General features: G+C 31.3%; 2 protein-coding genes across 3 annotated transcripts; one reads left to right on the top strand and one right to left on the bottom strand.

The window, feature by feature from the left end:
* Window positions 1-1,439: 1,439 nt before the first annotated feature.
* LOC100818483 (6,7-dimethyl-8-ribityllumazine synthase, chloroplastic-like) lies at window positions 1,440-6,575 on the top strand. Of its 2 annotated transcripts, none has more exons than NM_001255147.2 (8): window positions 1,440-1,680; window positions 1,865-1,983; window positions 3,414-3,509; window positions 4,467-4,562; window positions 4,684-4,762; window positions 5,191-5,237; window positions 5,329-5,388; window positions 6,241-6,575. In NM_001255147.2, exons 1-8 carry the CDS (start codon window positions 1,530-1,532, stop codon window positions 6,277-6,279), a joined length of 687 nt encoding a protein of 228 aa, NP_001242076.2. In that variant the 5' UTR covers window positions 1,440-1,529; the 3' UTR covers window positions 6,280-6,575. The 2 variants fall into 2 exon arrangements, with proteins under 2 accessions (NP_001242076.2, NP_001335646.1); NM_001348717.1 differs by having other exon boundaries at window positions 1,859-1,983.
* A 3,452-nt stretch (window positions 6,576-10,027) lies between these two features.
* On the bottom strand, window positions 10,028-11,112 carry LOC100778760 (uncharacterized). The gene has a single exon (XM_003532613.4). The coding sequence runs from the start codon at window positions 10,861-10,863 to the stop codon at window positions 10,198-10,200; it is 666 nt and encodes a 221-aa protein (XP_003532661.1). The 5' UTR covers window positions 10,864-11,112; the 3' UTR covers window positions 10,028-10,197.
* Between the last annotated feature and the right edge of the window lie 1,673 nt (window positions 11,113-12,785).

Here is a 12,785-nt window from a genome sequence, read left to right as displayed (position 1 = left end):
AGAAGAAGTAAAAACCAAACTATTTAAAAATGTTCAAAAGCATCTCCACGTTATTACTTTTAAGTTTTGAGTTGTGATTTATCTTCATAATTCGGATAAGTTTTGCATATGCTAATTTGCACCGTGCATGTCAAGTAAACTTTGGATATGAAAGAAGGAAAAGGGAATTAGCTTCCTGCGGTTTAATCAGTAGTATTTATTTGTTTTTTTTAATATTAAATTAGCTCTAAATAATTAAATTGTCATCGTACAAATTTGTAAATACTGTTTAAAACAGTTTTTAAAGGCGATTTGTTTCAAAGATTGATTTTATATTCATGAGAATATTGAAGTTTTTATAAACCATTTTTGTAATCTCATGTTTTTTTCGAGGGTGGATTTTTTCCCAATAATGTTTCCTAAAATTATTTTCGCCAAATAAAAATCACGAGAAGGGAAATAGCTATTACTCAGTCTCATGAGAATGTTTTTTTTCATGGTAGTGCATTTATATATATAAGTTACGTCATTTATAAGTTTTTGAATAACATGTTAATATTATCGAGGTCCTGAGGGGCATCATACTTCCGAGCTGGTAATGGGGTCATCATTTATAAGTGTTTTAAGTGTATCTTTTGGGCTTTGGCAATCTCAACCAAATTAAAAATGTGGAAAATAAATAATTAAAAACTACATACACACAAGCATATAAATCCAATGTAACATAAGAACTTCCTTACTAGCGAAGCAAAAATTTATATTTCTTGAGTCTCTTGACTTTTGATGCCTGAGTCGGCTTTATTCCACCGTCTCGACAAGACATTGATTCTTCTTTAACAATAATGACAATTTGCATATAATTTAATTAATAACACTTTTCCCTCTTGATTGGGTTAAACAAACAAGTATCTAAGTCTCGTTTAATTAGCAAATCTTAAAGATTAAGTTTTTCATCCTAACGCGTTTTAATATAAAAATTATTGTTAGAATTAATTGAAATATGTACATTCTACAAGTTCAAAATTATTTTTAATTTTAAAACTAATCCGCTTGAACTCTGGGATGTACATCAAGTTTAAGAAAATGTTGTCAACATTTGTTTCTTTCGCCATATAGAACTTCAATGTTAATACAGCCTCTTGCATTTTTTTTTAATTTTTAATTTTAGCATGATGGATATAACTTTTTTGAAATTAAAGAACAATAATTTATATTTGAACTTAAATTTCATTTTGATGGATATTTTTTTAAAATCCATAGTTTTGATCTCTATGTCAAAATAAAAAAAAAAAAGTCTTCATAACACACTTCTTTAAATGAAATAATTTCATTTAATGTCATCTTTAATTTTCTTATTTTAAAATAAAAACATTGCTGGCCTTAATAAAAACTTGCAATTTAGTTTGTGCCTTTCCATATAAAAAAAATTATAAACTCACGTGACACTACCAGAGCCATATGCACGTGAGATATTTTTTAACGAAAAGCAATAAGCAAGGCCACCCGAACCAGTGAACCCTAAACGCCGTCGACGCCGTGGCTGGAAGAATATGGCTTCATTTGTTTCTACCCACTGTATCCTTCCTAGCGGGGTTGGATTTGTGCATGACCAAGATCGTTCTTGTGGTAGAACTAACACTTTGCATCTTCAAAATGCTCCTAAAAGCCCTAGCTCTCTCTCCTTTTTGCTCTCCGTGCGAGGTTATATTCCTATTCCTTTTCTTTCTTCTACTGTTTTGCTGATTGAAAATTAAGTGTCCAATTTTCTAATATTTGTCTAATGCTGTGTTCATAATGCTTTATCCTTCTCTTAATTGTGGTAATTTATTGCATTCGACTTGTTTTGGTGGCTGGCCAATTCTTTACTTTCCTTCTTTAGCTTCAGAAAGTAGATCAGATGCCGTTGTTGTTCAGAGCAAGGGTCGATCGTCTTTTTCTCAAACAGCTGCTGTGAGGCATCTTACAGGTTCTGTTACCAGAGCCCATGGACTTCGTTTTGCTGTGGTATGTATTAATGCTAAACTACATCTAATGTTTGCAAAAAGAACGACAAACTCGAGCAACATGAATGATAGTATTAGTCTTGGAGTTAGGATGGCCATTTTACTTCTAGTTGGTTGAAATCCTTTTGCATTCAAAACATGATGTTGGACAGCAAGAAGGTTAGAGTTTAGTGGGTCAGAGAAAGTAGGGATAAGCACCTGTTGAGGAAGAGACCATACAATCTTGCCTAAGGTGGTTTTCTCATTTGAGAAGAAGAACTATGCAAGCACTAGTAAGAAAATTTGATCATATAGAGGATAGCATAATGATTAGAGGAAGAGGGAGACCAAGTAAAACTCAAACCACTAAAAGAGATGATGTGGACCACTAACTATCGTACACAAAGGTTCATAACAATGGACTTATATCTAAATGGCCGTTATGCTGACCTGGTTTATGACTGAACATAATGGTGTATATGATCCATGCGTATTTAACTCTACCTAGTGGGGAAAAGTTTTTAGTGCTGTATTAAAAAATGAAATTCATTAGAGAAGACTAAGTAGAAAGAAATTACAGGGGCAGAGGAATTGAGGATAGGATATTATCCTAAAGAAAACACCAAAAATAGAAAATAAGAAAAACAGGAAAGAACATATCGAGTGAGTTGAGCATACCAGTCTCTCTATGCATTTGACAAACAGTTCCCTCTAAAATACTCACCAGTCATACTAGCCAAGGATCACAAAAAGCTAAGACCAATTATTCCATAGAAGTACATTACACCATGAAAGGATGTTGCCAACTCTACTACTCCCCGAGCCTCTAAATTGGTTTATTAGAAATTAGTCCAAATGTTTGAAAAATTATAGTTTTCCCCCAAAATACTAAAAAATCCGTACTATATATATTTGTTAATGCCACAAACATACATTTGGAGAGCTTTGTGTGGCCTGCAAACCTGTGACACATCATTTGCATTAATACTATTAAACACAATAGGCTAATTAAAGACTTCCCTTTAGAGGGAATCTTGGACTTCTGTTGGATTGCAAGAATAAAGTTCTCTTTTTGGAGAATGAGTAAGGAATTCCAATTGAGTGTAGTGCCCAAATCCTATTGTCCATAGATGAAGATGATAAAATAGTGAAACACAGCAAGGGGGAATTCCAATTCTAATTCTTGATGATTGATTAAGGGTTTGATGATAATGAAAATTCGAAGAAGTGGGAGAATTTCGGAGAATGGGAGATGCAAATGGGATGGTGTTGCAAAGAGGATAAACATTGGAGATGGGGATATGAAATAGAGAAACAACATAGTAGTAGTCAATCATGAGGAAGTTATGATATTATGCTTCAAAATTTTGTATTTGTTTTATACTTCAAAGTTCAAACTTCAAAGCTCATTTGTTTTATGTTTCTTTGCTCACTTCTATTTGCTTTTTTTAGGTTGTTGCTAGATTTAATGAAATTGTTACCAAACCGCTCTTGGAAGGTGCTTTGGGTACTTTCAATAATTATTCAGTTCAAGATGAGGATATCGATGTAAGCTGTCTTACAAATTCTTGGAATATTGATTATTTGTAATGTACGTTGCTTTTTGTAATTTGGTTAGTATTATGTGGCTTTAATATTTTATCTTCTTTTGGTGGTTTTGCAATGAGTCTCCTCTTAGTATCCTTTTTGAATTTTTATTTTGTTTCTGTCACTTTTTTTGTTCTGTAAAATATATTTTTATTGAGATATGAAGTAAAACAAACTTATGCATGCTTTTCATAGTAGGCTAAAACCTAAAAAGCACGGATGTGACATAGGATATGGATATAATATGCCACGTATATGAGAATACAACAAATTTTAAAAATTATAGGACATGATAAGACTACAATACAAAATATGCAATTCACATAAAAACAGATTTTAAATCAAAAGAGAGAATCAATGTTTTAAAAATGTGCACAAGTCATGGTAGATATAACAAAATGCTACTATTTATCCAATTTTTGTGATGTTCTCATCTGTATTGTGCAAGAGTTTAAAAAATAAAGGTAAAAGAAAAATGTAAAATGAAGCAAGTAGTATTCAAAATGTCTGACATAGATAAAGGTAGAACATGAGACAACTACTATTTTGAAGCGTCCATGCTTCCTTGGCTAAAACAAGCAGCCCGTCTTTTCATTTTTTGCTGCTCCTCCTATCTTTAACTAATCAGGATTATCAGTTACTTGAGATTTGCAAACATTTACCCTTTTTTATTTTATTTTAACACAATCTTTTTTATTTATTTCATCTATTTGTGTTGGTTTGGTATTTTAGTCACAGAATTATGTCTCCATTGGTCATGATTTTAGACAAAAAAAATTATGTACCATTGTTTCTGCTTGCAAAAAAATGTTCAATAATATCTGAATTGGAGAAGACTTGCCTTGTTCAGAATTTTCACATCACTTTCTTCTGGGGTTGAATGCTGACAGAAACTTGTTGCTTTCCCTTTTCCCATAGGTTGTGTGGGTACCTGGTAGTTTTGAAATTGGTGTTGTTGCAGAAAGGCTTGGAAAATCAGGCAAATATGATGCAATCGTATGCATAGGAGCTGTGGTACGATAAATGTTGACAAATAGATGAAATTCTTCTATAAAATTTTTTGATTCATGACTCCCCATCATCTGTATTTATGTCTACTTAATTTGAGCTTTACTGTGTCCATTCTTGTTAACAGGTACGAGGAGATACAACCCACTATGATGCAGTTGCTAATTCAGCAGCATCAGGAGTTCTTTCAGCCAGTCTAAACTCAGGTGGTATTCTGTTAATGTTGATTGTAATCTCCAGATACAAACAAATCATGCTCGAGTATTCAGCTGCTGTCTGTTTTCTTGAAAATAAAATATGCATGCAACATTGTTATGACAACTTGTTTATAGAATCTAGAATCAAGCCTCTTGAAATGTTGGAATTATTTTAATATTTAATGAAAGATCTTTTTAAACCAGTAACGCAATACCTGTGTAAGTTAACTTTAACATTGCTCTTCACTTAATAAAATACTGAAACTTAATGTTTCCTCTAAGCTTATCAGTATAAGAGAGCTCCTGATTTTTTTTTTCCTTTTGGTTTTTGATTGGGGACATTTATTGCTATTGTCAGTATTTGTTATTCACTCTTTTTGTTTTTCATTAATTTCCATCAACTTGGTAAATTAAAGCTTTTTGAGACACCTTTGCAGGTGTTCCATGCATATTTGGTGTCCTAACATGTGATGATATGGATCAGGTAAGTATTTGCTGTTATAGTTATGAAACTTCTTTGCAGATGAGAATTATGATTACTTAATTTTTATTTGATTTTTTTTGGCTAAGTGCAGGCTCTAAATAGAGCTGGTGGAAAGTCTGGGAATAAGGGTGCTGAGGCTGCATTGACTGCTGTAAGTTGATAACTTGATATTATGAGTAATTATGTCATAATCATCTAGAAATCTATATGAAGCTGTCTAAAAATTTATACTCATTGTCTCTTGTAGTTTTGTATCTTATCAACTGTCATTGTATAGGTCATGAACTAATTATGTGAAAAGCTGAAGTTGTTAGGTGAAGGTTCAAAAATGGTTTTATTGTATCTCTAACATGCTCTTTTTGGTACCATTGCATGAGCTAATTATCTCAAGAACATAAGCTGTTAGGCAAAGGCTCGTGAATGATTTTATTACATCTCCGACAGCATATCTTTCTTTCTTAATGAATTTTTTTTCTATTAAAAATCAGCATAATTGCACTTTTGTTTCTCTACTGTGCATAATGCTTGATTTTGCTTCTCCTTAGTTTTTTGCTCGAATTTAATTTCCCATTTTCTAAAATTACTACAATGATGCAATCAAGTCCTGTTGACAGTTTTCTCCTACCTTGATCCAGCTTTGAGATAGAATTGGTTAGTTATCAGACATTTTTAAGAATGTAGTGACCCCAAAAGTTATTCTAAGCCTACGTAGTCAATCATATCTAAAATTCTTATTCTAATGTGAAGTATTGATATTACACGACCAATTTCAACGTAGCTGTCAAAATTGCATTGTGAATAGCATGAGACTAACATCCAGAACTATTCATAAAATTTCTTAAAAGATTGGAACAGGTATTAGTTGAGGGTTGAGCTACAAGCTTATTGGCACTTACCCTTTATGGTTGATTTCATGAAATGTCAACCACAGATTTGTCTTGTAATTTTTGCCAAGGTTTCGTGGAATAAAAGTTTTATGTAACTTAAATTATTTGTGGTACAGATTGAGATGGCATCTTTGTTCGAGCACCATCTGAAGTAGTCAGTGTTTTAACCAATCTCATAGAGCTTTTGTTGGAACGGCATGAATTCCCAATTTTCATCTCCAGACTGCTTTTGGTTGTAGTTCGAAATATATTCTTGTATGTTCTCAAACTATTAAGGCTATGTTTGAATATTTAATGGTGAGTGGAATAGAATGGAGTGGATGGTGGCAGAATTGAATGGAATAAATTAAAAATAAAAAGTTTCGTTCTATTTAGATATTTTATGATGGTACAGAATAAATTTCCATTCTATTACTTCATTGTATAATGATAATTTTATTATTCTTATCCCTTGTCATGAATAAGTATGTTTGTATCATTGGCTAATTCGGAAGTTTTATACGGATTGGGCTAATCTGAAAGCCTCATACGGATTGGCTTCTCAAGTTGGAGTCAAATCCATGACTTTCGCGTTATTAGCACGATGTTCTAATCAAATGAACTAATAGGTCAATTGTTATAAAAAATTAATGTTATATATAATATTAAATTTTTTAATGTATATTTAATGTACATGTAAATTTAAATAATAAATTGTGATAATTAATTTTAATATAATAATTAATATATTTACATATATAATAATTAATATATTTACAAATTAGTTGATCCTTATGAGGCTTATGGATTAGTCCAATTTGTAAGTCCAATCCATAAGTCTCATACGGATTGACCAATCCATATGAGGCTTACGGATTAGTCAATTTGTAACAGTTTTATAGAAGGATAAAATGGGAAAATTGTATAATTACTGGGTGTATTAACAATTTTGCTGGCTGCATGTAGCAACGCTAATACTGTTGGGCACAACTTGGTCTTTGATACTTTAAAAGTTTGCTTCAAAATGGGCTTTTTCTTCTTGAACGCCCATTTCCTACCTACACCCCCAAATTTTGAATGTTTCCAAATTACCTTTCTTTTATTATTACTTCCTTTCTACATTGTTTTTCCTTTCTCCTTCATTGATGCACTCCTGAGGTGCGGAAGTCGCATATATTTCCGGTAAAGTGGGTATTTTTTTTTCCGAATTACATATATTTCTGAATAGCTAAATCAGTAAGATAAAAAGAAAATCCCATTCTGGAAATGCATTTTTGGAATTATGTTGTTTTTCTAGAAAACAACATGCATTCCAAAATTAATTCTATGAACTTAAAAAATAAAATATATTATTTGATTAATTTTATATACCATAATTATATAATATTGTGTGTGTATATGTATGTGTTGGGCTATTTTATGATCAAAACAAATTGAATTATTGGGCATCACTCAAGTTTAACTTATTTATTTAATAAATTTAATATTTTAATACATTTTTAATATTTCTTAATTAGCAATTACTTATTAACCAACCTTCAATTTAAAATTCAGTCTAAAATTTAATAATGATAATACCAAAATTGTTACTATTATATTATTATTAGGAGCATATCAATCAACGATATCAACTAGTAGCATCTCTTCTGCCAACTTCATTAATTCTCTTAATGATAAGATTAAATATTAGAGAAACACTGTTCAGAGACAGTGCCATGTTTTTAAAGAATATGTTCAATTTTGCACGTGAGATTAAATTAATCCACTTGAATTAAAGTGATCTAAAAAGTGAGAGTCATAGTTAGTACAAGACAAGGTACATATAGTTTTGAAAAGCAATAATGACTTGAAATTAAAGAAGATAGACGTGTGGGATAAGGCAAATTGTTGAGGATATGCCAAAACGAGCCTCAACCGTTCCACACCAATCCTGCAACCTTCCAAGCTTTGGTTTGCTGATTTGATCAAGACTCCATCATATATTTACTTTTTTCAATAATTAACAGTAAGAGATGTTTCGATGCTCTTTGGGTGTTGACCAATTCTTGTTTCAGTGTGAACTTAGTTTTAGTGCCAAGATGCGTCCAACGAGTTTTTGGCCCTGTTATATGCCAGTCAATTCATTCTGTGAAACTGAGTTCAACATCTAAACCTCAACTTCTGATTAGTACATCACCTTTAAAGCACTCTATTCAACCTTAATTAATGTTTGAAATCTAATGCGAAGTATGGTAAATCATAAGCAAGACAGCAACAACTAAACCTCACCTTCTGATTACTACATCACCTTGTGATTTTATCTTTATTATTTTTTTTCCTTCTTAATTCTTGACATCTTGCACAACAAGAAACCTCTTGTCTGTAGTGCTATTAGTGCCATTACAAGAACTGTATGTATTTTTTTTAGTTTTTGGAACAATTTTACTATAAGCCTACTTTTAACATTTTTTTTCTTTTTAATTTGTTTTGTTTTGATTCTGGTATGATGTAATACACCCAAGAACTTGAAAGAAAATTATTACATAATGTGTATAGAAACTAAAGAAAAAGTAAATAAATTTAGAAGAAATTATGCAATAGCAAATAATTAGTGAATACTTTTTTATTTAAATTTTATTTTGATCCCCCAATTTTTTCTTTTTTTCCAAACTCCGCCTCTAAAATGGTTCTTGAGTCATAAGAGTATTGGGCTACGGTGAAGTGACAGATAGTTGGTTGGACTTGGTAACATTGTGCTAGTGTGTGTTTACTTCATTTTCTTAGTGCTTCCTATAACTTTTAAAACTCAAGTTAAAAATTAATACTAGTAATATTTTTTATAAAAATAAAATTGTTTGATTATTTCATATTGTTTTAATCTTAAATTTCTATAAACCCCCAATGCTACCCCAATGTTAATGTCTTTGAAGACGTGCCAAGTCCAACCATTCCATGCACAGAGTAACTCGTTTGGTTGGAAAAGGTTTCGTGTTTGGAAGAGCCGAAGAGAATTGGGGCTTCTTTATCCAAAATGGATTTTTTTTTTTCATTTTTTTAGATGGAAGTTGTTTTTGAATTATGTAGAAAAGGAATAGTTGTAACAACTCACTTTTAAACTAGAGGACGTAATATTTGTTATAATTTTAATTTTTTTAATTGAAGTCATAAAATTATTTACAACTTCAGTGTAATTTTTTTTATTTTACAATTTCAGTGTAATTTTTAGATAAAAAAACCGATCCCAAAAGGAAAAGAGAAGAAGTCAAAGTCAATGTCAACATGGATGAAGCAACATCTTCTTTGATTAGTGTTTGTACTTTATACAGCAAGGTCTTGTTTTTTTTTTCTTCATTAAACAACCAACTCCTTCTATTTCGCAGAACTTATCTAAAATTATAGTACACGTTTGAAATGACTCCTTTTAAAGGAAAAAAAGTCAAAGAAAATAGAATCAAACATTACTATGACATTCTTAATTTAATTATTTGCGTTGCGTGAATTGTGCGAATTGAAAGATTATCGGATTGACAAGTAAAATAGAGAATGAACAGAGATGAACTATAAGATGAGTATGCAACTAACAGAATAAATTGAGGCTGCATTAACCCGAGACTCAATTCCACGAAACGATTCCATACATGAAAATTGAAAACCATAACGATCAATTATTCTTCTCGAGTAATTACTCAAACTCAACTTTAAAAAAGTTGATTGCCGCGTGGAAATACTTGGAGTCAATTAATCATAGGCTTCAAAGCTCGAGATCATCAAATGTTTTTCCACAGTACTCACTATATCTTTTGACACAACTTATATTGTTCATCAATATTTTAGGACCTTTTTTCCATAATTTTTGGAGGTCAGTTTTTTTGTTGGTATAAAGAGAGAGAGAGTAATGAAGGGGAACTCAACATTGAAAAAGCCACAAAAACTAAAGAAATTGAATCGAGACAATAAATTAAAACGTATATTACAGGCTGGCAAACATGAATTATTGCTTTTATGATTGCATGCATATGCAACTGTTGACTGAAGAGGAGCTATTCTATTATGCATATGATTTCCTAAGATATTGCTATATATTACATAATTGAATCATTTCATCGACATTTTGATCACATAAATAAATCATCGATATCATTGGAGATGGCATTCACGGTTAGCTCATGTAAACTAAAATCATTATCAAAGATCAATCCATCATCCATGCAATTAATTGGCCTATAAGAGTTACCCGACGAAGTTGGAAGAAAGTGTCCACTTTGCTGCTCTTGCATCAAGTGTTGCTTTGGAAGTGGCACAGAAACTTGGTTTTGGTTAGAACTTATGGTGCCAATAAACGGTGGCATTGCTCCTCTAGTTGTTATTTTTGTGTGGTGATGATGATGAATATGTTGTTTGCTACCACCTTGTTGGAAATTTAAGGTAACGGGACCCTTATGGATTGCAAGTGACATGGCTGTTGTGGTGGGACACCCAGTGAATTGTTGTACCAATGCCCTGAAATTGGAGGTGTTGGCCTTGAGAAGGGTAATTGGAGTGCTCTTAGAAGCTCTAGATCTCCTTCGGATTTGTTTGAATGCACAACCCTTTGGAGTTAAATTGTGGTGGCCAATTGTTGTGTTGTTGTGTGAATTGCTTGGGCTCAACATGATCATGCCCTCTGATGATGATGACATGGATGCATCCATGAGTCCTTCTATGGATGGATCCATAGCCATGCCATCCATGAGAGGTTGTTGATAAAACTCATGCATGCATTGATCAGCTGTGGCAGTCATGTTATCGTTCAGGAATTTGGGTGGTGGTAAATAATGGTCGACTAATTAATTTGGTGAGGGTAGTAATATTATTTTGATCGAGAGAGTTGTTTTTTGAGAGAAAGAGTGCATAAGCTTGGCTTTATATATTATAGCTATAGTAGGTGATAGGGTGAGAGAGGGGCTTACATTGACCATAAATTTAAACGTCTTTGTAACATCAATTTTGTTCACACGAGTACATGGTCAAGATCACCTTTGATTTTGTGGAAAAAACTTATTAAAAGATGACAAATTCACTTAAGTGATTTTTACGCATAAAAAGAAAAAAAAAATAGATCTCTAACTATCAATTGAAAGATATCAAGGAGTAAAAAAATCATTTCTTCTAACTTTTCTTTTCATCTGCGCAAGAGTTAATATTCTTATACACTATTTAGTATTTCTGTATAGACTTTGATTTTATATAAAAATCTTGCTTTTTTCAACTTAACTATTGCAATATGATTATTTATTACATTGATTATTTTTGTTAGATCTTAAACAATATTATTAAAAGATCAATAAATGAATGATATGTTCATATATTTTAAAATTATTTATAAATCGAGAATTAAGTAATGTTTGGGTTAACGTAAAATTTATAAATATGATGTTATAACAAGGACTTTTAATTTAGAGAGAGAGAGAGGGGGGGTAAGAACTAAGACAGATGCGTTTGTTCAAAGTAAAGATTTTCAATTTTTGACTATTCTTTGATGGAAATAAGGGAGAAACTTATTGGCAAAGGGATAGGTTGTTTCCACGAAGTAACATGCTTTCGTTAATTAATATATATTAGTGATATTCAAGTCAGTGTTTGATTACTCATCACTTTTTGGAGTCTTGTTAATTTGTTGTTTGGGTCTTGAGGTGGTCTTTATGTTCTTAATCAGAAGAGAAAGTTTGAAAATCCTGAGATAAATGTGTTCTTACTTCTCAGTCACACACACCAACACCAAGCCACCTAACTTCCATTTAATAAGTTTTTCACTTTTTATACAAGCCACTAATTATCGTGTTAGATATGGAAATATATGAATTATGCATTAAAATTACAAGGTTTGAACCTCTTGTGAACTACTGAATCCTGAATCCTCCCACTACTAGCTAGGGCAACTTTTAATGGTCTGAATAAAAATTATCTTAATCGGTTGAATAAAAATTTATAATTACAAAATAATTATGCTAACAAAAATCCAGGCTTCCGTTAATCGATGTGTAATTACCATCAAATATTAGATAGTACTTCAAATGACTCGTGTCAATATTACACATATATTCCTTCTTGAGCAACTTATGGCACCTTTATAAATCAATTGCCAGATTACGTAGTTCATAGTAATAAACTATTTTTCATACGACTTCTTCACACCTAATCAATCGTATTTAAAATCAATTGTTTATATAACTTCTCAACAAAAAATCACTCAAAAGTCTCTCTCTTGGTTTCAATGTTTCAAACAGTGGTTTCCTTCGCTTATTTCTTTACTATTTAAACACGTTATATCGTGGTTCAGCCTTCTTATAATGAGGTAGTTAATTATAAATAACCAAAATAAAGCTATATCCAAAAACTATTTTTTTTTTATATATTCGTAACATGTTTGCTAACGATTATTTTAAGAAAAATAACTGTTTATTGTTTAAAATTTCTTAAAAAGTTAAAAAACAAACAACTACTTTTCTAAAAGAATTAAGTTAAATAAAATCCACGTTAAGTTAATAAAAATACTACAATGTAAAACTGAAAGACTTCACATGGTGTTGTTAATTTATAATTGGATTGGATATCCATTTTCAAAATTTGGCTTGACCATTAAACTAATAAAAACAATTTATTATCTACACGTTATCAAATTCATGGATAAACTTATGTGAAATTGTTATACTTTAATTAGTAA

Source organism: Glycine max, chromosome 8 (genome assembly GCF_000004515.6).
Source record: "Glycine max cultivar Williams 82 chromosome 8, Glycine_max_v4.0, whole genome shotgun sequence".
NCBI classification, from domain to species: Eukaryota; Viridiplantae; Streptophyta; class Magnoliopsida; order Fabales; family Fabaceae; genus Glycine; species Glycine max.
Note: the sequence above shows the minus strand (reverse complement) of the source record. Positions and strands in the feature narration are given on the sequence as shown.

Excerpts from the sequence above, each read along its gene's own strand:
- LOC100818483 (NM_001348717.1), top strand. The coding sequence starts at position 1,530 with ATGGCTTCATTTGTTTCTACCCACTGTATCCTTCCTAGCGGGGTTGGA. Across the intron at positions 3,510-4,466 it reads TTCAAGATGAGGATATCGAT|GTTGTGTGGGTACCTGGTAG; the intron begins GTAAGCTGTCTT and ends CTTTTCCCATAG. Across the intron at positions 5,389-6,240 it reads CTGAGGCTGCATTGACTGCT|ATTGAGATGGCATCTTTGTT; the intron begins GTAAGTTGATAA and ends TTTGTGGTACAG.
- LOC100778760 (XM_003532613.4), bottom strand. The coding sequence starts at position 10,863 with ATGACTGCCACAGCTGATCAATGCATGCATGAGTTTTATCAACAACCT.